The following is a 27,609-nucleotide window of genomic DNA, read 5'->3' as shown; positions in this document are numbered from 1 at the left end:
TTCATGTATTTATTTTTATTGGCAGCAGGCACGGTCTGCTCTGTAGAATAGAACACATCAGTCCCTGAACAGAAACGTTTCTTTCCCGCTTCACTAATAATGAGCAACTTAATTCCCTGTGTTTTTGTTTAACTGTTATGCATTTCTTTAAACAATAGTAAGCATGAATACATGTGTTGCATATATTTACAATGTAATAATAGCCCTCTGTCTGAGGTGACCAGAAACTGAAGAGAAATCAACGTACTGTACACAAATGTATGGCCCTTCAGCAGAACGAACACACACACACACACACACACACACACACACACACACACACACACTTCCCCAAATGGGCAACTGTTGTGAAGTTATGGGCAGCATCGAACAATGTGCCATAGAAATGTTTCTACTAAGTCCTTTTAATAGTGCCAGAGAATTTTTTAACATTTAAAAATGTTACCGTTAAAAATATAAATACAATCTGCAAGTCCTTTTAACATGTACAATGGACATTCAATAATATGCGTGCTTCTAATAATCCAAGTTCAATAAATATATTTAATGATTAATAATCTCTCACTCAATAACATTGCTAGTTTAACTCCTTAATTATTAAGGATTTCAGCAGATCACTGCCAGCATCAGAGCAACACAGTTTGAAATATTCATTCACTGACAGACAGTGGCCCAGTCCCAATGTGCCACCTCAGACTGAACTGATACCTGATCAGCATTATATCCATTGTATTTCAATAATGGGTTAATAAAACTCATAAAATAGTCCAATAAGAATTGCAGTAAGTAGATGTCTGGGCATTCCCGAGGGTGGACACTGGAACTGGGTCAGTGATTTAAAAAAAACGTCCCTTCAGCAACAAACGGATAAAAGCAATATCACGCTCTTCAGAACCAACATTCAGATATTTCAAGTCACTCCATTTACAATTACATACATTCAGCAACAGACATGTTTGATATTGCTTCTTTTTTTTACCCACGCACTTGATTTTGGCAAAATAAGTTATAAGCTGTCAGATGTATGCGTGTGATCCAGGTTTACTTTACAAAGGAAATATGGTGGAAAAGAAAGTGAATCCGACAAAGCAAATGTGTTCGTCACAGTGCTAACCAGGTGTCTGTATAGCTGTAGCTGTTCTGCATTACTGTTTATGTGCTACATGTCCTTGTGGATGAGAAAATAAACTCAAACTCATTAGAAGATGAAAACAAAACGCCAAAAAATACACAAATGAGCCTGTCTGGGCATCCTCATTAACTTTCTCTACTGCATTCAAATAATAAAGTTCTTAAATTGTACAAACCCATAATCGAATGACATACAGTATGATTTTAGGCACGTAAGAACAGATCACACATTAAAGCCCCAATCTGGATTGATTTAGAAAATACATTTCTCTTACATACACATGTTAAGGGGGAGAGCAAAAGAGTTGCTGCTAGAAAACAATCTCTAGTGCCAATGCCACTCCATATGGCAACATCACTTCCATTTCATTCCAGTGCAATTAAGGTTTTCAAAATGTCACATTGGCCCAAACATAAGGTGACAATGGTTTGCAACAAGGGAGGAAAATTAGCCATGTTTATATAAAAATACAGTACAGCAAAGCTTGACTCATTCAGGACTAGCAGAAAGCTTAATCTTGGCTGAATCCTCATAATGAAAGAGAGTTCTTGTTCTGCTCCTAGTTTTTTTAGTATTAGCTGCAAGCTCAAACTGTAGACTGAACACTGGCAGGACCTGATTTAAAAAATAATCAATGGGCACGCACATTTCGAATATGTCAAAGACTACAGACTTGTAATAGATGAGGGTCATCAATGCTTTCATTCAATTTTGGATTTCCAATGTTACGGTACAAACTTGCCCGCCTCCCAACATGATGACACAGGACTTCTTTAAAGTGCAGTAACAGTAACATCTGCTCAGTAAATGCATGACTGTGTAGTCCTGAAATATATTTCCCCTCATAAATCATATTATATTAGTACATACATTTTTAATTAATGTCATTTTCTCAAATTGTATTGTAAATCAGGTTGAATATGAAAATGAGACTGAAAAGCTGCGCAGTACTTTCACCAGATTGGGTCTTTAATATTATACCTTATATGACAGTATATTGCATGTACAACATACAATTACAATGGACACAGAAGAAGGCAACACACTCCAGCATCAGTAGTCTGCTCTGACAGTTTATGAGTATAACACAGTGTTACAGTGTCAGACACTACTGCTTTATTCACCAGCATTTCACGTCTACTGATGATTCCTTAAATGATTAGTTGGAGTATGGACTGGTTAGGAGTAGAGATGGTTTATTGTGTAGTTTAGTGTTTGAGGACTGCACTGTTCATCACACTACCTTCAGGATGTCTATAGTTATGTAGGTTATTTGGCTTTGCAATTTTGTATGCGTGCACATACAAATCTAGTCTCAGTGCATATGAGCTAACACACTGAACCTTTCCCTTTATGTCCCACTCTCATCGTCACTGTGTTGGTCGTTACCTATCAACTGCCACAGTCCGTCGTTGGGCCTGGCGTGTCTCTGCTTTAAAGTCTGCATTGTGACTGTTTCCACTTCATGTAGAGTCTGTGGTTTGTGTTTGGCCTGGGTGTGATTTCTTTCCTGTGTGGACACTGTGTGTGGGGTTTGCATCGTATGTGGTGTGACTATCTCTGTGCTGGGGGGGCCTCCTGGGTCTTTCATCGCCATACTGGCCCCCACCATGGCCGGATAGCTTCGATTCCTCCTCAGCCCTGCGTTCAGTCCTGGAAGCCCCCCACCCAGTGCACTGTTTGCCAGTCCAGTTGGACCAAAGGGGGCTAACAGAGCACTCCCAGTTGAAGCAGAAGCAGCGTGATGGGGGAGAGTGCGGAAACGTTTCAGTTTGTCTACAAGTCGCAGGTTCAGCTTCTCTGATTGGCTCTCATCATCCGTGTCCCCCGCTCGCTCCCTCTCCGCCTCCCCCAGCACCTCCCTCAGAATGGTTCGAGCCGGCTTCGAGGCGAGGAAGGTGTCGAAAAATGGCGGGTTCTCAGTGGAAGGACTGAACTGGAAAACTGGCCGGGTGTTGGTGGAAGAGGCAGATTTTGAGCGAGGGGAGTTGGGCGGGGTGGAGGGCTGCAGGAGGAGGGAGTCCGGGCGTTTCAACACTCGTCTGCGTTCCGGCTCCGGGGAATCGGTGATACTCCGTGCTTGTGCTCCTCTCACCGGTGTGGAAGCTCCGCTGGTGTCCACACCTCGGTCCCAGCTGCAGGGGTCATACACTGAGGCGGAAATCCCATGTTCCAGCAGGAGGTGCACCAGGCCCAGGGACGTGCTGGTGGTCTTGGTGGAGTCTCGGAGGTTGGTGGAGGATTCGGCCATTGAGAGGGACAGGGAGAGGCGGCGTGGGGTGCAGCAGGGGGTGTAGGAAGGTGTAGAGGAGGTGGTGGTCGTGGTGGTAGGGGTGCCAATATAAGCACTGCTCTGACAAGAAGATAGAGTTGAACTGCAGATGGAAGAGTGAGGGGAGAGAAGGGGGGGAGGAACAGGCAGGTGTGCATAGAGAATGGGTGATAGGACAGAAATAAGCAGACATGAATGAATAAGTATTAATACTTGGCTTTTAGTAACAATTAAGACTCATTATTTATTAAAAAGTACAACCCTGAACATAGTCATGCAGGAATTAACACTATATGGGCAACTGAGATGTGTAGCTCAGTTTAGGCCTCATCTAAGCCAAGGTATTTGTTGGCCCCCATGTCTTTTTCAAATGACAACCAAAGTCAGGAGCATTAAGGCTTACACACACACGAGATTCTTCACTGCACAATAAGGTAATTATAAGTGTTTACACGGCAAAGATCAGAAAGAAACCACTTAATCCTGCAAATAGATCTGAGTCGTGAGCCGTATCATGACCTTTATATGGTCCCTGGGTCACATGGGTAAAGTGGCCATTTACAAGGAGGATCATTACCCCTCTCTTGATTCAGATCTGACCTTTGACGTTTAATGTAAATTATCTTCTCCCAGCCAGTGTGTTGAAACGCTTTTTGGCCTAGCTGTCATCAGCTTAACGGTTAGGGTAGGGGTGCATACCGGTACCCAGTAACTGGCGGCTACGGTATACGGTATACTCGCGCCCAAACCGTCAAAATTACGATGTCAATTTCGCAAAGGAATCGACATCCGCCAGCCAATCAGATCGCGCGTCTTGCAACGGCTTCGGTGATTGGCTTGATTGCCAAGCAACGCCCTTCACCTTCCTCCCGAACGTCTGAGCCTTTCGGTTAGCTTTTCTTTTTTCATAAGCTCGATGTCGGCACGAAAATCTAAAGTGTGGCTGCATATGACTGCCAGTCTGAATGGTGGGGTCTGTAACCACTGCAAGACGTTTATTTCTGGGAAAGGCGGCAACACATCCAACCTCTCAAAACATTTGCTACTGTCACATAAAATCAGAGTACAGGAATGTACAGTCTTCAAGCCCTTGTCGTCAAACGTGTTTTTCATTGTTTGTTCAGTACTAAAAGGTCGAAGTCCCACAATTAATTTGAATATTGTTGACATGTTAACTATATCATAAAGCGCTTCATGGGAGTAATTGCGGGATGATTCAATTTTTCCCTTATGCAACATGAAAGTACCACGATATGTATCGGTCGAGTATAGGTATCGTTTAGTGGCATCGGTATCGTAAAAAAGTCAACGATATGCATCCCCTAGGTTAGGGTAAGTCTCTGGACTGAATGTGGGGAATGCAGCAAGGACCCAGGCAATGCCTGAGGCCAGCAATTAATTCACCCCCACCCTCTTATAAGACAGCTTGTTATCCACCCTCCAAAATACCACAACAAAGTGACGTGAAGACACCTGAGCCATGAATAAAGAGGCTGGATGTGGTTAAAAGCTCTAAAAGTTAGGGTGTGGTTAGGTTATTACCAGAGCAACAACTGATTATTTCTAATAAGTTGAAGTCAGTTAGGAAAATGTTGACCGGTAGCATTAGAGGCTAACTACATGTAGGAGTAAAGTTAGGGGCAAGCTGCTGTTATTGTGGTTAACACACACACCCACATTCTTAGGAATGCACTCCCATGCATTGCCTCACCCATGTGCACCTGAGTGGGTGCACTCAATGGGTCTGCTCTACGCCGGGCATGACAACCATATCACACAACTCCACTTCATCTTCCTCATCACATGACCTGCCAAGGCCAATCAGACAGCAGGGACACAAAGTATGAAGTCAGCCAGGTGCTGAGGCATCAGTTTCCCTGCCTCAAAATCTATCAGAGGGGAACAAGAGGGGGTTCCCTCCTTGGATGAGAGGGGCTGTTTGATTTACAGTATAAGTGGAGACTTTTTTAAAGAAGCCCTGTCAGGTAGGTAGGAGACGACATGAGTTCTGGTGATCCATTCCTGAGTCTGATCTAAAGTGTTTTCTCTAAGGTGTTTATGACTTGAGAAAAGCTGATTAAAGGTTTACCAAAACAATCTTTCAGAGGTTGTCATCTATTGCCAGGATAATTATTCCATCGAAAAATGTGTGTTATTGTAATACTCATTTTGGCCTCAAGAGGCAGAAGTGCACCACTTATTCTAAATTGGAATCAATTAATTCATGTTTTCTTCCAGGTGAGTAGTAATGTTTAGCTGTAAACATGTTACATTAATGTCATGTCTTTTTGGCAAGACATTTTAATTGAATTGGTTCTTATCACCATTAGGAAAAACATCAATGAGATAAGCATTGAGTAACTTGACTTTGATTTTCCCCTTGGCTTTTTTTCTTCATCTGATTCACAGATTAAGAAACTATGAAATATTATTTTTCTAAGGACACCAGTTCTTAACTCATGACAGAAAACATTGATATCAGACCTAGAAAAGGGATCACCAGATATTGTTTCCACACTTATGGCCTCTTTACCGTAGATAACCCTTTCAGACATATTACTGTTACTAAAGTTGGTTGTCATTATATTCTACTGAAGGCTTCCTTTTTACATCAAATGTAGCAGCAGCTCCTTCTCTTCATGGGCTATTTGGTCAACGCAATACTACAAGTAGAATTTTTTTTAAGACATCTGATATAATTTGTTTATAACAGCAAACTACTTTCAAAAAAACCAACTAAGCAGTAATAATAGCAGTCTGTAATTGAAGATATTTACCTTTGGGATACAGAGGTCAGCTGATCCGAGGGGTGGAGGATCCTGCAGGTGGTGTAGGTGTATGTAGAGCTAGTAGTGGACATACACTTCCCTGGGAAATTTACTAGAGAGGAGAACAGAGGAAAAGGCCCTTAGTACTCAGACAAAGGGTACCAAGCATCGCTGCAAATACACTGTACAAGGAGTGGAGAAAATATAGATTATGATTATAGTAAGAGCCCCAAGAAAAAGCACCAGCGTCCAATAGAATTACATTTGCGGGGAAAATTATTAAAGCAAGAAAAGCTGTAAACTTTCTGTGTACATTTGGACATCTGTGTATAGTTTTAAGGCAGAAGTAAATGGGTTATCACTATCCCCCTGAAAATGAAGCGACATATATTACACTGTATGGGTAATTATATCCCATTTTTATGGGTGTTTCGATTTGGGTGTTATTTGTTTGTAGTGATGTCATTTTAGATTTTGGGAAATAATTGTATTTCTGTGGTTTATCATAAATCTCACTCTAACATGTTATTGTATGCACCCCATACAAATTCATATCTGAAGGTGACCTACCATTCACCGGAGCTACAGCCAGGTCAACTCTAATATAAACCAGCCACGGGTGTCATGTGATCATGTGACTTGGACAGCTGCACTAATAACACCTGATATACATGTACGTGCTGACATACTGGAGCCAAGCCATGGTATTTGTGGGTGCGCGTGTTTTGTTTTAGTATCCACTGCTAGAAGACAGTAGTTAAGCACAATATTTAGGAAAGACATTTCCTATAAATTACACCAAAACAAAAAATGCACTATTACATTGTAATTGTAAAAATGCGTAAGACACTTTAGGAAGTTATCAAGTTGATGAAGAGGATAGTTATGGACAAAGAGCACAACATAATTGTGATTGGTTGGAAAAGGTATAGTGTGGCAGCTAAAGGTGGTGTGAAATGAGAAGGAAGAATATGAGGATTTAAATGAATAAACAAAAAACATGTACTCTGTCTGATGGGGTTCGATCACTGCACACACAAGGACGGCCAGTGGATGGGATGGGTGGGGGTTCGTGAGCATGAGGGTGCAGGAAGGGACGTCATATTTGGGTTGTGAGATGTCCGGTGAATGAATCCCCAATCCCTCCCCCCCTCCCCTCCCCTCTATCCCTATACTCCAGGGTTACAAGGGTGGGTGCAGTGACCTCAGCTAAGTGCTCCCTCACCAGGCAGACGGTCCATTGGGCTGGCCTGTAGGGCCTGGAGCTCCTTCAGGTCCACATGTCCGTTCATCTCTGAAGAAGAGGGGAGCGGGGAGGAAGAGGAGCAGGAGAAGGGAAGGGGCATGTCTGCAACATGTCCATCTTTTACATGAATGGCTTCTGGAGCCCTGCATATGTCTCCTTGCAATGTTTCTGATTGGCTATTCTCATCAATGTCCTTTTTGTTACAGCAGACAGGGGGAGAAGAGTGAGGCACGTCCATGTCAGCGGAACTCTCGCCAGACAAGACAGAGAAGGAGTCACATGACACTTCGTCCTCCTCCGGTTGGTCCAGCTGCCAGCTCTCTTCCTGTTCCTCCTGCTCTAAAGTGCAGAAGCCCTTTGTGACCACACCGGGCCGATGATCCAACAAAGCGCCCATGTGGGGTTGAGCCAACTGCTGCCAGGCATGGAGGGTCGCAGAGCCTGGGGGTTAAAGGTCAGAGCAAAACAAATGATGTTATATAATTACATTTATCAAATAATGCTCTCCACATCTCATCAAAAAGATCAATTGTCTTTATATGGGGCAGTGTTGGGGATAACTAAAAGATCTGATTCAAATGTTATTCCATGTTTCAATCCTAACAAAAACTTCATTTTTATCTTAGGTTAAATTATATCTAAAAATGTGTATTTTGGTATTATTAGAGCTTAATACGGCTATCCCATCCAAATTCAGCTTCACATTGTATAAGAGTATCACATTCCTTCAGTAAATGTAATTTCTATGTTTAAATGTGTACACAGATTCTCCAGCTGTTTCCTGGCAGACATACTGCATATTACCCATATGCACACACACACAGGAAGGGAGACAGTTGCACAATCAGTGTTACATACATGTACTCAGACAGGCCAAGGCATTTATTAAACTCTCTGAACTTTGTTACATTCGTCTCATTTCAAGTCCAATGAATGCTTGTTTGATCTCAGGAAAGGTGAAGGTAGTGTGATAAATGTCAGTACACAAACAAACAAAATAAAAGTAGCACCAAAAGAAGGAGGAAAAAGGGGAAGGTGAGAAAATTAGTAAGATTTTATTCAAGAAATCAAAAGGAAACAAACAAGTTGAACAGAAATGAAGTAAAGTGCAAAAACAAGACAAAACCGAAAGGGAAAAGAAAGGAGTGAAAAGGATCAAAAGTACATACAGTAGTATGGCACAAATATAGCAAAAATAAATCTGTAAAATGGGTCAATTTAAGGATCACATTGTCGGATGGCTGTTAAAATATCTGTTTCCATTCTAGTTTATTTTCTGTTCATCTGACAGCAGCCATAATTATAATTACAGAACACTGACCAACCTTCATTAGACTTGAAATTAAACATTGCGTTTAGTTTAATCTTCTTCTGCCCTGCACATCATGTACCTGTTACAGTGTTACCATGCACCATGAGTGTTGTGACAGAGTTTGAACACTAGGTGGTGCCACTAAATAGAAAGACCTCTAAAAAAGTTATTTTCCTTTTAGGGGACAAAATGTTAAGTGATAAACGTTTTAAGGCAAGCAATTATTTGTATGGTTAAGGCTTTTTTAACCAACTAAATACTATTAGACAGTGAGTACTTAAGATACAATTTCTCCCCCCATATACTATCACTGCATTATTGTCCACAACCATTAAAATATGAAAATAAATAATCGTAGGGTTGAAAAAAGAAGGTGCCATTTAAAGTACAACATACTGACTCACTCACTGCAAATACAATAAATACTTCTTCATGGTATGGTCTACATTTTTATATCTCTTAAAAACCTGCTTTTGAAAAAGATGAACAGCACAAATCTTTATGTAAAATATAGTGTTAATGGCTTATTGACAGGGGGTGCAGGAAGGTGAAGGTGTGGTAGAGAAGGGTTAAAGGGGAGGAGGAGGGGGTGGTGGTGCCGATACCTCACAAAGTACGATGTAGTAATCTACATTTCAAACCAGCAGCGTGGCTGTGTGTGTCTGAAATAAAAGGAGTGCTGGAGATTTAAAGGGCCCTCCTGTGGATCCAGCACCTCCAGCAGGCCTGTGACTAAAGCTAGTGAAGCTACGAGGGGGGGCCGCAGGATGCTCAGCTCCGACAAACTGGAGCTCCTCTGCCGGCCCTTAGGGTCCTCAGAGGCTCTCACAAAGATTTGAGACTGACTGTTGTGTTGAAAACAGAGATATTGATCCTGCTGCTGGTTCTGAGGGGACAGGCTCTGACTAGCTTGTAGGAATCTGTTTAAATTGTGTGCTAGGCCCAGTTTCTGACTCTGCTGAGGGCTATCAACATGTTCCTTTTCTTTTTGCGGGGGGGTCTGATGTAGACTCTTTTTCTCAATATGTGGAGGATCAGAGGACTTGTGCCTCTCAGAGGAATAATCACCTTCTAGCGGCTTTACAATCTGCAGCTTATCGGGCAGGTAGGACCTGGCTGTGAAAGAGTACCCCGACCAGACGCTTCCGAAGGAGGGATGCGAGCACATCGACAGCAGGCTCTCTGTGGGAGTCCCCGGGCCCCCACTGCTCCCCTCGCCCCCCTTTTCTTCGTCTTTGGCCAGATAAGCCAGCTTTCTCTCCCTCTCATCCTCGAAGAAGCGCTTCTCTGAGAGGTAGTTGTCACGGCGCAGGGAGAGGCGTCGCAGGGCTGCCTCCAGGTCCCTGCCCCCCGGCGTCCCTGGGGTCCCAGGGGGCCGCTTGTTAGAGTCCTCTGACCTGGGGAGGACAACATAGTTGATATTGTGGAGATTTCTTATAGCAGTGTGTCTCTCTCTATGTTTTGTTAGTCACCTGTTGTTTTAGATGAGAATACAAATGAAGAAGTTGAGGACTGAAACTTATGCACCAAACAGATATGGAAACTCTAAGATAAACCATAGAAACACTTTTGTGTAAGGGTGACTGAAATCCCTTTTGTTACTAACACAATGAGGAAGAACCGGGAAACAAATGGTAAAGAACTGTACGTCAGGTAAAGTAAACAAGAGGATTACAAAGCGAATGTGTTTAGCATAGTGGATCTGTCCGTACCCATCGTCCGGACCCTGCATGATACTGCCTGTCCTGTTGTCCAGGATGATCCCGCTCCCGCTGTCGTTGCCATATAAGGAGTTGCAGGGCGGGGTGCCCACCCTGCTGGAGCGCTCTGAGGTGAGGCATGAGGTCTGATTGGAGCCGGGGATGTTGAGGGAGGAGGCGAGGGAGGAACGCTGCTGACGCATCAGGTTCAGGTTCTTCACCGTCTGGAACACTCGCTTTGGTTGCATTCTGTAGGAACATGATCACATATTCATACACTGAGATCTAAATAATCCAAACTGTGTTCTTGTTCAGTTTTCCCCAAAATTAAAAGGCATAATCAGTCAGTGGCGTTGTTAATGTTATGCTTTAAAGAAATGACCCTTTGCTATCAAAGAAAGGGCTGAATGTAGGGAAAGTTCCCAAATGTATTTAAAACAATGATGTACGACCCTGAGGAACAAGAATGAAAATGTAAGGCTTTATATCTATTTAGTTACTATTTTTATAATGAATAAATGTTCTTTAGGATATGTATACACCTTCTTTGGTTAAATATACTTGAATAAATAAACCTAGAAAATATTACTAGTCATTTCTTTTTCCTTTCAAGGTGTCCCAGGCTCCTAAATGACAGACCTCTGCTCTTCTACATCCGGATCGTCATTCTGGAGCTCCTTCCTCATGGTGCCCTCTATTTCTGCTGCCAGAGAGTCCTGCAGAAGACAAGGTAAAGGATTTTGTAGCGACTGAGAGCATGGTGCTGTGATACTGATGGACGTGTTCATGAGTGTAAGCTCACCATGGGGAACACACCCAGAGAATGGAAGCGCCTCGTTGTGCTGAGCGGTAGAGTTTTATTCCTCAGGTTCTTCAGCTCCTCCTGAGCCTCGTGAAGCATCTCCATGCACTCTGCATACTTATCTTGTAACTCTAGCAACTGGAGGAAGGGGGAGGATATTAAGAACAGAATTCCAATTCAAATTGACTGGGCTTCATTTAGTTCGGGATTAAATTGCACTTTGCAATATAGATTTCATTCCTGGATTGTTGTTATATAGAAGTCTGAAATGTGCTTTATTATATCATTATTTCATCTCGGGTGTATCCTATGTAGTGCTCCTTTTTTTAATTCATGGTTTTAGTGAAAGCGTAGGTGGTCGGCGTGTTGATGATATCCTTACCTCAGCAGTGAGTTGTCGCTGGGCGTCTTTGGCTGCACCTAAGTGCTGAGTCAGCTCCTCGTTTTCCACCGCATACTACAAACACCACAGAGAAAACATAGGATATTAATAACAAATCCATGCAAAGTATTCTGTCTCTACTTTATTACATTGCAAAGGTATAAATACAACAAAACATAGTTAAGCAAACAGAAGATATTTAACATTATTAGTATGGAAGATATCAGTTTCTCTTACCATCTTGGCCTTCTTCTGGAGGTCTACTATCTGAGAGAGGAGGTGTGTGATCTCCTCCTGCTGTCTGGAGGCGTCCTCACTCTTTCTGGCCAGATCATCAGCCAGAGTGGAAATCTGCACGTTTGCATCACCTGGAAACATCAGATCCATAATATATTTAATATAAAAATACCAAAAGGACATAATGTGACTTTAATCAATCCAATACTCACGTAGTTCTTTGACACAGTCATTGACAAGTTGCAGCTCCTTCTCCTCATATGAGATAGTTTCTGTCTCCAAATGAATGGCCTGAAACAACAAAATGGACAATAACAATCAAAATACACACTGGACATGAATAATCACCTCAGTAACTAACTTGTTGAGGGAAATAGCTTTCAGAGCTTGTGGTTGTGCGTACCTCAGATCGCAATGATTTGTTTTCCTCCTCCAGATCTTTAAGTTTCTTCTACACACACACACACACACACACACACACACACACACACACACACGCGAGAGAGAGAAACATGTGAAGCAGCTGGTCAATCAATACTACAGAAAATGTGAAATGTCCCTTATATTACAATTTTAAACATAATTTCTCACGTTTTTCTTTACAAAAGAATGATTTCCCATATACAACTGCACTGCATACTGCTCTAGAGGAGAGGTGTATGGAAGGAGACTCACGGTGTGGAGGTGGTTGACTCCCCCTCACTTTCCTCGGCTGCGCTGGTATAGAACTGTAACAGCTCATCTTTCATGGCCAGGTCGTGACGCACCTGAGACACCTATATGTGTACAGATAGAGGGAAATAGAGATGGCCACAGCTCTAATGTTGCACTGCTCCAAAATCATAGACCATAACAATGTTCCAACAGCTGTAAGGTGGTATAAAAATGATAGTGACAAAATGTGTACCTCCTCTCGAATGTGCTCCACTTGCTCCTCCAGCAGCTCGTTCCTCTCACTGAGGGTTTTGTTTTTCTTCAGCAGCGACTGTCCGATGCGAGCCGCTAACTCCAAGTCGCGCTCTTTCTGCACCAAGGAAAGAGTTCAGTTTAGCTTTTCAAGTCAAAACAAGACAGACATTCATTATTTAAAAATGACTATTCCAATTGAATGATGGCAGTGTGCATTCGTCCTATTGGAACAAAGTAAGAACAATAAAACTGCAACATGGTGAAATTAAGAAGTAAACAACAGAGGTTAGAAACGTGGTGTTACACAAGGTTAATCAAGATGTCTTTAACCCTTACATGGTTTCTGTAGCCTGAGGGATGCAGTCATCTGACATCTGAGCATTTTTTTAAATTGGTGTACAATTGGTGCAAAATGTGTCTAAGAAGTGTAAGAATGCGACAGTGTTAAATTGGTGTAATATAAAAATAGTAGTATAATATTATTTTCCAATATTTAAATGTGATTGCCCATTTAAGGGTTAAATTCCTTCACACTGAGCTACAGTATAATTAAAGCTTATTATAAATGTGTACAAGGACTGCCAGGCACTCCTGTTTCTCGGAATGTCTGGGTGCGATCAATAACAATGACCCTTGCTACTGAGCAACACAGAAGTACACAACTGTTTAGAACATACATGTAAGGATTAACTTAGTGTACGGTAACAAGAGTCTGCATGGGGAATGTTATTGCTTTGTGAACCAAAGTAGTTCTCACAGCAGTGCAGGTCAGTACAATGATCTCTCTCTTAGGGTCCGTTTGTTGATGATGCAACATTTCTGAATCCCATGTTTAGGTAATGGCTAGCTCGCTGGCTTTTGAATTTCATGGATCATTTAACAATGACACCATTCTGTTTCCACATATTTTTATTAATGCAGAGAAAGCCGCCTGAGCTCCTTACCAGCAGCTGATGTGGATTACTTAGATTTGAATATCAGCCGCTGCCAGCAGCTATTTTATGATACCATAAAGCAACCTGTGTTCAGACCACATACTGTACAGTAGTTATGACATGTGGCCTCTAAATCTGCATGCACTGTACTCCTGTTTTTTTCAGCTTGAACTGATCTCACCTCTTCCAGCAGTCGAGTGACAGCATCAATGTCACTGTAGGTCTTCGTCATCTGGCCCACCCTGTCAGCACACAGTACTGCACACAAAGAAAGACAAGGAAATACAAAGGCTCAATACAAGACTCCCCAAAGATGACTGAATAGATGATGCACTCAATAATAAACTACCATGTATTAAAATGTGTGAAATCATCACATTCATCCCAGATATCATGGTTTCTCAACAGCATATTTAGCTCTTCTTTACAGTATTTCAGACTACACTCCCAATGTTGGAACAAAGTCTAAATGTTATGAGTTTTTATAAGTAGGTGACAGAAAGAAAACCTGTAGTGGCATAGGATGTAGGGTACACAGTAACTGATGTGTTATTGCTTCATTCTTTAGAATTATGGATCCTTTTTAAATAATGAAACTTATATTAACCTGGCTTAAAAGTAGTTCCATATTGTTAGACTGACCGTTGAGCGGCCCGACCAAGCAAGGAGGCAGAACGTCCAAAAATATAACCCGACGTGGGCATTTATTAAAACAAATGTGCACAAAGTTCACACAGCCTCAATCCTGCTGCTGTTCACGCGAGCCCAGCCTGCAGCCACCAGGATCTCACACACACTCTCAGCCCAACAAGAAACAGCACTTAAATACACAGACTAACAAGACACAGTTGAGGGGGAGCAATTAGACACAGGTGAGGGGGGAGGAGCAAACACAGGGCACCAGGTGAACACAATTGGGTAATCAGCAGAAGGGAACACAGAGACCACCGGAAATAACAAGATGGGGCTGAACACTTATACAATTAATGCTATTTAATAAATAACTCTAGTAACGGCGTCTCGTCGTTACATTCCCCCCCCCCCCTTTTCTCCTAAAGCGCACAGTACCCGAGACAGTCTTGGCTTTCTAGAACGGACATAATAGATCCCTCCCCTGAGGCTATGGACAGAATAGATCCCTCCCTTGAGGCTATGGACCTAATATATCCCTCCCTTGAGGCCATGGACACACTCGATCCCTCCCTTGAGGCTATGGACCTAATATATCCCTCCCTTGAGGCCATGGACACACTCGATCCCTCCCTTGAGGCTATGGACCTAATATATCCCTCCCTTGAGGCCATGGACACACTCGATCCCTCCCTTGAGGCTATGGACCTAATATATCCCTCCCTTGGTTCTGTCTACTCCTCGGGGGTCCGTTAGCTCGTCCGTTAGCTTCTCCTCCTTGTCTCCGTTAGCTCGTCCGTTAATTTTTTCCTCCTTGTCTCCGTTAGCTCGTCCGTTAGCTTCTCCTCCTGCTTGTCTCTCTTCTCCTGCTGCTTCAGCAGCCGTGGCCCCCTGGTCAGTTCCAGGCATAGCCACCCCCAGCCGCGGTTCCTCTCCTTGGTCCCTCTTTTTTCCTCTCGTCATTGTCACCTCCTCACTTAGTCGAATCCCACTTCTGACACCAATTGTGAGACTGACCATTGAGCGGCCCGACTAAGCAAGGAGGCAGAGGCAGAACGTCCAAAAATATAACCCGAAGTGGGCGTTTATTAAAACAATGTGCACAAAGTTCACACAGCCTCAATCCTGCTGCTGTTCACGCGAGCCCAGCCTGCAGCCACCAGGATCTCACACACACTCTCAGCCCAACAAGAAACAGCACTTAAATACACAGACTAACAAGACACAGGTGAGGGGGGAGGAGCAAACACAGGGCACCAGGTGAACCCAATTGGGTAATCAGCAGGAGGGAACACAGAAACGACCGGAAATAACAAGATGGGGGTGAACACTTATACAATTAATGCCATTTAATAAATAACTCTAGTAACGGCGTCTCGTCGTTCCACATATATACACCAGTTTAGTAGAATATAAGCTACATCTACCTCTAAGCGAATGCAGTCTTACACAGCAGCCTTTCAAAAAATCATATCCTTATCAAATTCCTAACTTTAGTTTTTTCTTTGAACTGTTTTAGAGATGTTGATAGATGGTTGTAATGCGTTACAGTTGTGTTTCCAATATTTACCCTTCCATGTTTGATACAAAGGCTCAATTGAGGATTGAATCAGATTACCCAGCTCAAGATAACATAGGATTCTGGGTGCTGCTATCAGGCAATGCTGCTACGTGTTAGATAACATACTGTAGTTTAAATGATTGATAAACAAAACAGCCTCCCCTTGTGCCATGCTGTTCCTAAGAAGTATACACCCACGATGATAAACCTTTCCTCCACTATTCATACCCAGTGATTCGGAAAGATAAGTGACCTAATGTGAAGACGAACCACACCCCTGCTCTGCTACTTCAGGTACACACAGTCATTATCAACTCCTCCCATTGATACAAAGCTCGGGCTTTAAATTAATCATTTAACAATCCAGACGGGGAGATTATTTACCTCAGAAGCAAACTTTAAAACAGGCTGTTGTTGATGGAATACATCCCATTAAACTGTATGTCTCTCTTTCTGTGGCAAAATATCAATGAAGGGGCATTCTGAGGAACAACTATATCCTCTTCTGGAGAGTCACTAGTTTAGGTCTATTAGATCATCTGGATTGGGTTCTTCTGAACTTCTGAAGTTACATTCTCACGTCCGTGTTTATAAAATGACTGGGTTGGGATATTTATTTTTGTCTTGTTAGTCACTTTTAACGCTGTCAGTTGGAGAGGAGGTGTATTGTCCAACATCACACGATGTGTCATACCGGGAAGCACAGCGAGATAATGATACACACATTTTAACTATCTCAGTTTTCACAGATTTAATAATTAACTTCAGCTTAGAAGGACCAATGTCATGTCAGGCTACACAGTGGAGCTAACTTATAGGCCTCCAAGAATGCAAAACAGCATCAGGTAATGCAAACAACATATTTTCATATCCTTATTCATCACACCTCAGTCGGCTATGCTTTAGTTAAAGATATTTCTATTATTATCATCCATTATTTCATTAGCCTCTCTATTCCACACAGACGAGGTCCAATGAGCATGCATGAAACTTAGCAGCTTCAGAGGCATTTTTTATTTTTATTAAATAAGGGCACCTAAGCGTTTTCGTCATACTTTTGTTCCCATAGTACGGACAGGATTTGAACCATTTCTCTCTAAACTCAAAACATTTCAAACATACTTAAGGGTGCTAAGAAGTACTACTTAAACAAGAGTCTACACTAATCGTCTGCAGTCAAGCTAAGTCTGAGAGGCTGAACCTAAACGCATTTATACCTGCTAATGCTAAGATTAGCATGCTAAAATGCTGCTTTTTAGTAAGCATAATACTGTTGTTCACCATCAACATGTCTGCATATGCTAAATTGTACAAAAAATATTTCGTTTGAGTATTTATCCAAGACACAGGCACAGTAAATACATACACACAAGCATAAAAACATCCACATGTATAAGCTTCTCTCCTGGGTGATCTGTTAGAGGCACATGGTGTTACCAAGGGAACCAGCAGGCATTGGCAACTGCAACTACAACCAGGAAACATTCTTATTAGAACATGCACACACACAGGTAGACAAAGAAATGCACTGATACAAGATATGTTTGTTCTTTAGCCAATAATGAGATCATACACTTGATAGCAAAAGGTGCAGGCTGCACCTGTTTACCTGTCATACTGTGTGCATGTGTGAGCGCATGTCCTCTTCTATACATCACCCTGCTAGTTTATTTTTTTATTTCCATCATAAAGCCATCCAAGTTAGATTAATAAGGGGGTACAACTAAAAATAATAAATACTTAAGATTGTATGCCAATATAGAGAGCCTTTATAATGATGGTGGACAGGTCATGTCTGCAAACTGCTACTTGTGAAATTCCTGCAATACTGAGAGGTTTAATTAATAACATTTTACTTTATTATTCCACTGTGGTCATAAATGGGCGGTGAAAGGAAAAAGAGAGGACAAGAGGTTAGAGGAGGCCAATGTAACTTTAAAGGAGATGCAACTTAATATTGGAACGTGATCGGAATGCTTTCCTGGTGTTTATACGCACAGCAGGTAACTTAAGATAGAGCCACTCACTTCTATCCCTCTCTTTGTTCTATTTTCAGGAACAATAAAGAGGGGAAAATGTTTAATTTCAGTCAATTGTACCATTTATGTCACAACAAGTGTAATGTTAAAAGCAACCCCATAAGATAAGTTTGGTTCTGAGTTGAAATGTAATTAAATCTCAATAGGGAGCAATGAGCAGACTCCTGGTGGAGCCAGACGTCTGCAGTTTAGCTCCGTCAGCCCCCATGCTGCTACAGGGCAACAGACAACACACAGGTTCAAGGACAACAAACAACACCAGGACAACAGACGGAAAGAAGCCACTGTTATTCTAATCAATGACCAAAACACAGCCCATGTTAAAATGTAATGTAATATATACCACTGAGTACTGTTCCTTATTGGACCTGGGTTGAACTTCATCTTCATTGCCAATATATAACATGTTGATGCCTGATTAACCTCTGTATCTCATGTATACTTTATGTTTGTCATTTTACTTTCATTTCACCGGGTTACTAAGAAGTGCTCCATTAACCTTTAGTACAAGTCTTACAAATCTCTATATTATTAATATTTATGTTGTGTCTTTATCTGCTCCTGTCTCTCAGCTTTCTTTCTTACAACGTCCGTAACAAGTCTGGATTGTTACTGTGAAATTTGCAAAGGGATTACGCACAAGTGAAAAAAGACTTTAATATAATGTAAGAAGCTTTGGCATTATTAAATAGATTTATAATGTAGCAAGCTGGCACTGCAGTGACAGCTGGAAAGAAAACAGCCCAACCCATATTTGAACATGTCAAATCAGACCAACACCAACATTAAGGACTGCACTAACAATATTAAGAAAGCACCCATAGGAGACAAAACTCCCTCTGAAGGGTTACACAAGTACAATAATCAATTTCATGACCCTCATAGCAAGAGCCAAGCACAACTCAAAGAAGACTACCTTCACACAGAACCTGTTGCTCTTCATCCATCTCCTTTTCCACCTGCTCTGTGCTCTCCTCACCGGGATGACACACATACTCCTCCTCCTCTTCCTCCTCTTCTTCTTCTTCTTCATCTTCTTCTTCATCCTCAAGCTCAGTGCTTTCATGACTAGGTAGACAAACATATTCCTCGTCCTCCTCTGACTGCTGGGAGTAGTCCATCCTCCCCTCTGGCCCTGAGACTATCCTCTAAACCACGAAGCCTGCAGGTGTGTCGCCATGGCTCCTACCTGTTCCGTGTGCACTTCAGGGTGTTTTTAGTCCACAAATAAAAACCTAATCTGTGTGTGCCAAAGACGACAGTAGGTGTGTATAGTGGATACCATATCCACTGTACTTGACTGCCAAAGTCTGTCTGTCAAGTACCAAATCATGTTTGCTGAATGACTTTCTAAAAGTGTGTGTGTCATTTGTTCCCAGAGGTAGCCCTGTGAGACAACCAGATAACCTGACTCCTCCCCTTCTCCTCTGTGACTGGTCAGTGAATGGGCTATTCCATTTTACCACAGACTGAGGGGTGGACACACAGACATGTACTGTATAGGAATCTGATATTGACAATCAGAAAAGTAGTTAAAATATGTATTAACACAACACATGAGAGCTTTGACAGTAATCTGTACTATTTATCTCTGCCATGCTCAACCTGTCAACTTGGGTTGCATATCGTTGACTATTTTACAATAACGATACCACTGAACGATACTCAGATACATATCGTGATACTTTCATGTTGCATAAGGGAAAAATTGAATCATCTCGCAATTACTCCCATGAAGCGCTTTATGATGTAGTTAACATGTCAAATTATTAAATTCAATTGTGGGACTTGGACCTTTTAGTACTGAGTAAACAATGAAACACGTTATCTATGAAGAAAACAGATTCTGCAATATCTTTTATAACAACCATCAGGTGGGATCTTGTCAATGGAAAAAGAAAATAGCATCAGTATAATCAATATTCATCCTGAGATTCGACTGACCAGAGAACACAAAGGATCATGAGATCTCGGCATTGCGCATAAAACAAATAGCATCATTAAAATATTTTTTGCCTGATGAAAGAAAACAAATCCCATCACAGTTCAGTTTTGTGCATTCATCTTCAAGAAGATGAGCATATCTGCTCTCTGGATCCAAACGGGCCCTTTCACAGCGTAGGATATCACCTGCTGAACTGAACACTCTCTCGCTTGGCACGCTGCTTCCCTGAACACAAAGGTACTTGGTTGCCATACGAGACAGCATTGGTTGGAGGCAGTGGTGTAATGGTCGTTAGACGTGTAGTGCAACGAGCCCCACTTATTTGGAGCCTCCACTTTTTTGAAGCATGATTTTTTTGTAATAGTCCAATGGATATAAAATTATTGCCAGTGTTATCAGTTGCAAGTGTATATTTGCTGTAATAAGGACGAAAACATAATACATTTCTCAGTAATTACAAAAAAAACGTAGCTCAAGTATTTATGCAACTTGATTTGAAGCGTGTGTGTGTGAGGGGCAGCGCCGTGTGTTTGTAGGGTGACCAGGTGTCCCGCTTAGTGCGGGACTGCACACACAGCAGTTTTATTATTTGTCCCGCGTCCTGCATTTGAGTGACGGTCGCGCAGAAAGGCCGGCTCGGTTCGTTGACGGGCGGCACCACCCTTTATTATTATATTTTTTAAACGGCATCATGTAAGTTGCGCTGACAGGTGACAGAGGTCCACAGAGGTCCACAGTGTAAACCTGTAAACCCTCAAAGTAAACTCTGTGGCGAGTAAAACTCTTAACACAGAAAAGACGTGTCTATGCTGCCCCAGAACGCCTCGCTGGAGATTTTTCTTTTTCCATTTTTTTCCTCCGGGGCCTATTGACATCACTAAGTCCAAATGGACCAATTTCCACACAGCTATAGAACAATAGGCACACCCTCTGCCAGGGTGGACTCCCGAGCAGCTCAGCTGAGCTCCACGGTGTCCGCTGGCATGGCACACAGTGCCACCAGAAACGACACCAGTAATCCACCTCACACTGTCCGCTCCTTAAGCCCCACAGGGCGGACCACCGAGCCCCGCAACGTCCCGCCAACACGGCACCTAGACCCCACGCAGCATTCTCATCTGTTTTTCATTACTGGTGTTCTTTTCTGGTTGCTAACAAATGCCATTGTAAAACATAAACACTGATGTTCAGCTGTAACGGTGGTTTACTAATCAGAACAGAGTGGGCGAGCTGACCAATCAGAGCACAGTGGGCTCATAGGGAGGGGGGGGCAGGAGCTCCAACAAGGCTTGTAGGGCAGAGAGTGAATACACATACTATACAGAGATTCTGTATGAGAAACCAATGTGATTTTGGAACATTGAACAATCTAAATCTATTTTAGTAGACCTCAACAATGGAATTATGATCAGTAGAAATGGCCAAGATATGGGATCTTTAAGGGAACAAACCCCCCTCAAGTGAAACTAACTTGGTACAGTCCTGTTCAGCCTCTGTGGTGACAATAGGGCACTGGGCAGAGCGAACAATAATAGACGTGCACCTGTTTCCAGGGCGTGCCAGTCACAGTGAAATCTTTATAGGTGAAAGTGTTTACACATCTACCTGCGACCTGTGTCATCAGGGGAGATTCATTGAATAGTTTCAATTGGGCTGGAAGTTTTCTAAATGATCGAATTCATTAAGGGAAATCCTAAACAAATTTTAATATGTACCGGGAAGTAATGATATCGGAAAAACATCTAGAAGGGACAGTTTAAGCATTTTCCATCCACCCTAAATAACACTCATTTATAAGGATATCATGTGAAGGAGGAAGTGATAGAAGAACAACTGTCCTGTTTATGTTGGTAATATCAATGATATCTCAATGTATTAGTACCAATCTTTTCTGGGATTTACCAATGTTATGTTATTTTTGCTCTTCTCTTAGGTTAAAGACAATATGATGTGTTTGAGTATTTAACTGTACATGTGTTTTCTCTTGAAATTCCAAACATTTAAAAAATCGGTATAATTGTAGGCTATTAAACATGAGCGCTGAAGACTGGAGAGACATTGGAGGGGGATCAGTAGCAGCTGATGCTGTTACAGAGGCAAAGTTCAGAGATAGTGAGTAGTACTCTCACATCTTTATGCAACTACTGCCATATAAATTGACTGCACACCTGTGTACTGTACAAACTGGCTATGATGCAGAGCTGATTTCACCTATCCACTCCATCCTAATTTGGAATTGTACAGGAAATTCGATATTGGGAAGGACTTTTAAGTTATCAAACAAATCCAATTTCAAGACTACAGCCCTAAAACTGTCAGAGAAAGACAACTTTAAAAGCAAGAAAAGATTGAACTGGGTCACGTTGACCAGAACATGCCATGGCTTCAATAGGGATTAATACAAATGGAAGCAAAAGGAAGGATCCAATAGCAAACTTCAAAACCCGTCTCTCCAAGTCTGTCTCCCATCTAGCAAACTTTGAAAGCATGGACCAACCAACTACTACTACCAACTACTTTAGCAAAATATAAAACTATACCATTCAAGACCTAAATGTCACATGCAAAAAGACAATTGGAGAATAACTGAACATTTAAACTGGATGTAAATGTGACATGTCCATTTGAGTAAGTAATACCTGATAATAAATGAATATAAGCAGCATCAAAGCAGCCCACTTTTCTGCTCATTAGTCACTGATCAATTGTTATAGTTACTGTAATTGGTTTGGAAATCTGATGCCAGCTCACTGTCCTACAGGCTTGAGTAATTCCTCACAATGGTCCAATGGAGAAATGACAAAGGAGTCGAAGACAAACAGCGCTTAATGCTTCTAGGAACTGTTTACACTATCCCATTGCTTTTCTGGTCACAATCACTATTTACACTCCACTGGGTTTTCCCTTTCATGCACTCTCGCTTTTCACCACATTTCTATGTTCAGTCTCTGTTGACAAACTTATTCTGTAGAGTAGTTTGGTAGCATTAATTGGACAATACATTTACACAAATACCATTTAGACGGTTGCATGTATAAACCTGTTGAAATCAAGAAAATCCACCAAGCTAAAACAACGATTGTATGGCTCAATGGTCTTATTGGCAGAAAAACTGTAGAAAGAATACAGCCGGTCATTTCTAGTAAAAAGCAACAGAAAATCCAATCATTCTCCCAGTGATGAATCTAGACTCTAAAAGCAAATGCAAACTTGTGTGATGTAGTGGAGAAAATTCCAATTTAAAATATATTACTTATTTAAAGCTTGAATACACACTATTCAAGCAATTTGCAGTGGTTTCTCAAACCAAATTAGGTACTGGCACACAAATCCATGCTTTGTTTCCCAGCTCCATTCCTGTTTCCTGTGATTATCCCTCAACCCTGTCACCCCGCTCCCTAGAGATGTTGCCCCCTCCCAGCCCCTCTCTGTCCTCCTGGTTGCCCTCCATCCAAAGTGCCAAAGAATATTTGGCAGAATGCTATTGACAAGTGTGGCTCAGAGCAGAATGCAAATCATTGAGCTAAATATAAGCTAACCTACTTCTGTATTGCTCCCATGCAAATCTCAGAATAACACCGAACCAGCTGCTTTCTATTTCTGCCTCTACGCTACACGAGTGGATTTCTCAAACAAACGGCATGTCCCTCGCTCATTTCAGCAAAAAGATCTCATTGGAAAATGGATAGTCAGTGTGTAGCAGGAAACATTTCACACAAGACAGGAAACCAAACATGTGTTAGCAGCTATGGCTAAATAACATTTCGGACATTTCATCTGCACAGCTCACACGGGGTGGGGGGTGCTGACAGAGCCGTTTGAACTGTTATGCAAGGATCTCGACAGAGCATCCCTGACACACATGCATAACATAGTGCACATAACAACATAATCTCCATTACTACATCAAACCTTCAAATTAAAGCACATATCAAAATATACAACTATATATACAAAAATTGCACCTTTGCTTAGCCAAATTGACAGCAATTAAAGCAGGTCATATCTGAATTGAGTCAAATGGATTACATAGCACATTAAGATATAGACTATAACAAAGCTTAGAAGACAAGGGAGGAGAGATCGACAACAGGAAGAGCCAGAGGCAGCGCCATCAGGCCTGTAATAAACCGACCACTGCTTGAACCTGTTAGTCACACGTCACATGACCAGGTGCCATCAGCCCTCCACAGGTCTTGACTGTGTGTGTGCGTCAATCTTTAGTCACTATCCACAAAAGGCTAAATACTGCTTTTGTAAGAAATTGGGAAGAATACATAAATGAATATCACTTAACAGAAATCTACAATAAATATGCATTTTTACAGTGTTTGAGTTGTATTAATTTTCTTTTATTAATCTTGTATTTGTTATGCTTATGACTAACTATGTTTTCTTACATTTGTAGGTTTCCTTATGCCACATTGGAAAGACATGGTGTAACAAAATATACAGACATTAACATGAGATGAAAACAGACATTATGGTTAAAATAGGTTTTTTCTTCGCCATTAATCAATCCTAATCAAATGGCATTTACATGTCATATGGAGGCTATTTCACAATATCTCCCAACAAGCATCACTTCCTTTCTCATAGCTACTTTGACAATCTATCAACTGCCTACCTATCCTCTCAAAAATAAACAGCGTTTGCCACCACTTCCCATACATCTCTTCAGGTCAGCTGGTGTCTGTTTATCAGCAGCTGTGATAAGCAGGCAGCTGATATCAGCACAACCAACAAGCCTCTATACAGATTCACTACCTGCACAGACGAGTCACCACTCGAGCCCTGCTCCAGCCACACTTCCTGCACCTACAGCTAGTCATATGAGCGACTATTTTAGAAGCATCACTGACTCAGCGTCCACAGAATACCTGTTTCAACACCCACTGTATCCAGCAGACACTGCCTGCTGACATCTGCCTAGATCTTTTATTGTGTCCTGAATGTTAGTGCACAAGGTCACATTCTCTGTGTTCTCTTACATGTAAATGAAGGTGAGTAGCAAGAAGTCAGGTTAATGACTCCACTAGAGGTTTAACTGGAGGACAATTAAAGGATTGTATCTTTTACGGGTTTAAGTACCTTATAATTCACTGTTTCTATTATGTGGTTGGGGTAAATGTCTACCTATCACAAAACTGGTTTAATATGAACTAATCCAGCTTGATCCTGTCACGATCTCTCCTCGCTTTAACGTCACTGTGGGTCAGCAGAGGACATGTTATACAATCTGGCCAGTGGTTATCAAACAACTCTACGACACAGACATGGCATTATCTAAGCATTCAATATATCAATGAACTTTAGTTCCCAAATTATGTAGTCCAAGAAGTACTTTCTAACACTAGATCTGATTAATTTTCTGTAATTAGACTTTACACATAGGCTACTGTACGTTGAGGTCTACATCTTATTGACTGTGCAGCTCACTTTTTGTGTCATGGTAGTTTCTCGACAGCTTGTGTCTTGTTTTGATATCGCAGACTGCAATGAGTTGATTCATGATGTGATTCTAGTGTATTGTAGTGTCATTTTGAAAAGTAAGCATATTTGGATTCAGATCGGGATAATATGGTTGATTTGGCCTGGATACTCAGTATATCAAACTCCACATCACTTTATCTCATACAATTCCTAACAGAAGCCACTATAGTGTGTATAAAATCAACCTCCTACCATGTCTACCTAGCCAGTAACATCAGTGACGTTAGTAGTCTTAGTCAACTCCTCTACAACTACACGTCAGAGCATAAAGAGTCTTACCATCAGCACACTCGTCATAGTACCAGTCCAGCTCGTAATAGTCCCCCCTCACAAACCTCTGCCCTCTGCTCTGGCCTCCTCTGTTCATCCTCACTGTTTCCAATGTCCCAGCATGCTTTGAGACAACCAGTGGTGGCTGGGGTCTTCCGAGTTACTGATAGTGTCTGTTACTCAGTCAACTGTCCAGTTCTGCTCCCCCAGCATGCTTAGCAGCTCCCAGCTGGCACACAGTCATTATTAGTGAGAGCCTGGCCATTCTCATCATATGTTCCATTTCTGGCCGACACTCATTAACAGCAAAGTGTCAGCGTGTTATGCTCCATATTTCCCGTTCCATTTCTGCGTGTCATCCCAGAAAACCAGTACTTGCGTCATCAGTTGTCAGCAGAAAAAACACATAGTCACTTTATTATCCTTTTTTTCCATGGTTCGTCTCAGCAAATGTGTCGCTTATTTAGAACCAGTCTGTGTCCTCTGGTTTCCGTCCTTTATGCCGTCCATTGGTTTCTCTCAGTCACTCCAGAGCTTCAGCATATGTGCCAGCCTCTATCCTCTCACGTCTCCATCCATTAATAGCTTCCTGTTAATATATCCCCCTGTACTGCTGGCAGTGTGTCCTCTGGCCCACTCTATCGGAGGTCACTACAACAATTGTCGTCTCTTTTGTAATGTCCCTTGCTCAGTGACAGCACTATATCTATACATGCAACTCCGCATCTCTAACAATGACTCAATAAACACAGGGATTGAGAGAGCAGCAGCAGCAGCAGTCACGGGTTTTGCAGCAGAGATGATGAGAATCATGACACAGTGGGGTGGGTGGGATTAGAGGATGCCCACAGCCAATCAAAGGGAGCAGTATCACTAGCCTGCTCCCGCCCCACATTTGTAATGCAAGCATCGCCCCCTCTCCTCTACTTTGTCCTTCTGTGAGGTTGCTATAGTAACAGGCTCACACTGCCAAGGCCTGGCGCTGAGCAGCATAGCATCTAGAGCAGTTAGCAGCAAAGCAGTGCAGTGTTGGCAGAGGTGACGTGGCAAACCCAAAATGAATGAACACAATGGGCATTCAAGAGTTTGTCATTTTAGCTGGGGAGTGAGGGAATAAGCTCAACACACGGCAACACTTATAGGATGAAGCTTACAAAAGATAACAACCAGAAGCTACAAGGCTAAAGGCAGGATGCTTACTGGGAGAAAGTAAGCTTTAACACTATGCCTTTATGATGAAAAAATTAAAATGCAACTCGTGCTCATTAAACTGTTTAATGCTATTGAGCAAGAGAGGACATTTTCACTGCTCCACATACAGTGAGGTTACATAAGAGATTCAACTACAGTTCATCATGTGTTAATCCTGTATGCTATCAAGGTTACACTAGTATAGGATTTGTATTCATTTTAGTTTTTTTTTTTATTGTTAAGATTCGGTTGTTTTTGTATTTTTTTTTGCAGCTTATTTTTCCTTTTAGTATCAGTATGAGTTGATGATAATAACCCTGAAGGGGATACATATAGTCACTACCGGATGACAATAAAGAAGAGAAGAACAATAATACAAACAAAATAATCTCCATAATGAATACAGATGTATTATTGTTGTTTGTACTGATCACCAGCCACACCAGTGGTGGCTCTGGTAACATTTATCAATGACACAACGTGTCTCTTCTGATCAGTGAGACACGTGACTGTGATGTCATCACAACATGAAGATGCTCTCTATCAGACAGTTGCCTCTGTCTTCCTCATGCCACAGGTTACATGCTTAAATCAATCAATCACCACCTCTGTGATGTAACAGTGTGCACATGATCCTGTTAATTCATAAAGCCGTTATAAAATGAGAGCTGTATTTTACCCTGAGTCACTTCTTAAGTAGACGTCAAATAGTGAATAATTGATGTTGAAAAAAGAAAACACACTCTACGTCTCCTTGGTTTGTCGTACATGTGTGGGTAGCTCTA

The 27,609-nt window shown here is 41.8% G+C and overlaps 1 protein-coding gene across 1 annotated transcript in view; it reads right to left on the bottom strand.

Annotated features, from left to right (window-relative positions):
- Nucleotides 1–27,609, bottom strand: part of LOC307046845 (trafficking kinesin-binding protein 1-like) — a 37,286-nt gene continuing 9,677 nt past the window's right edge. Inside the window, 15 exon segments of the mRNA XM_079693502.1 lie at nucleotides 1–3,507; nucleotides 6,182–6,284; nucleotides 7,398–7,859; nucleotides 9,799–10,127; nucleotides 10,443–10,679; nucleotides 11,070–11,146; nucleotides 11,233–11,370; nucleotides 11,615–11,689; nucleotides 11,852–11,982; nucleotides 12,064–12,142; nucleotides 12,255–12,302; nucleotides 12,485–12,525; nucleotides 12,528–12,627; nucleotides 12,759–12,875; nucleotides 13,877–13,953. Of these exon segments, the coding sequence (XP_079549628.1) occupies nucleotides 2,484–3,507; nucleotides 6,182–6,284; nucleotides 7,398–7,859; nucleotides 9,799–10,127; nucleotides 10,443–10,679; nucleotides 11,070–11,146; nucleotides 11,233–11,370; nucleotides 11,615–11,689; nucleotides 11,852–11,982; nucleotides 12,064–12,142; nucleotides 12,255–12,302; nucleotides 12,485–12,525; nucleotides 12,528–12,627; nucleotides 12,759–12,875; nucleotides 13,877–13,927 (3,012 nt within the window). The 5' untranslated portion in view covers nucleotides 13,928–13,953 and the 3' untranslated portion in view covers nucleotides 1–2,483.

The sequence above is a fragment of the Notothenia rossii genome, assembly GCF_949606895.1.
Source record: "Notothenia rossii genome assembly, chromosome: 7".
Classification (NCBI taxonomy): domain Eukaryota; kingdom Metazoa; phylum Chordata; class Actinopteri; order Perciformes; family Nototheniidae; genus Notothenia; species Notothenia rossii.
Note: the sequence above shows the minus strand (reverse complement) of the source record. Positions and strands in the feature narration are given on the sequence as shown.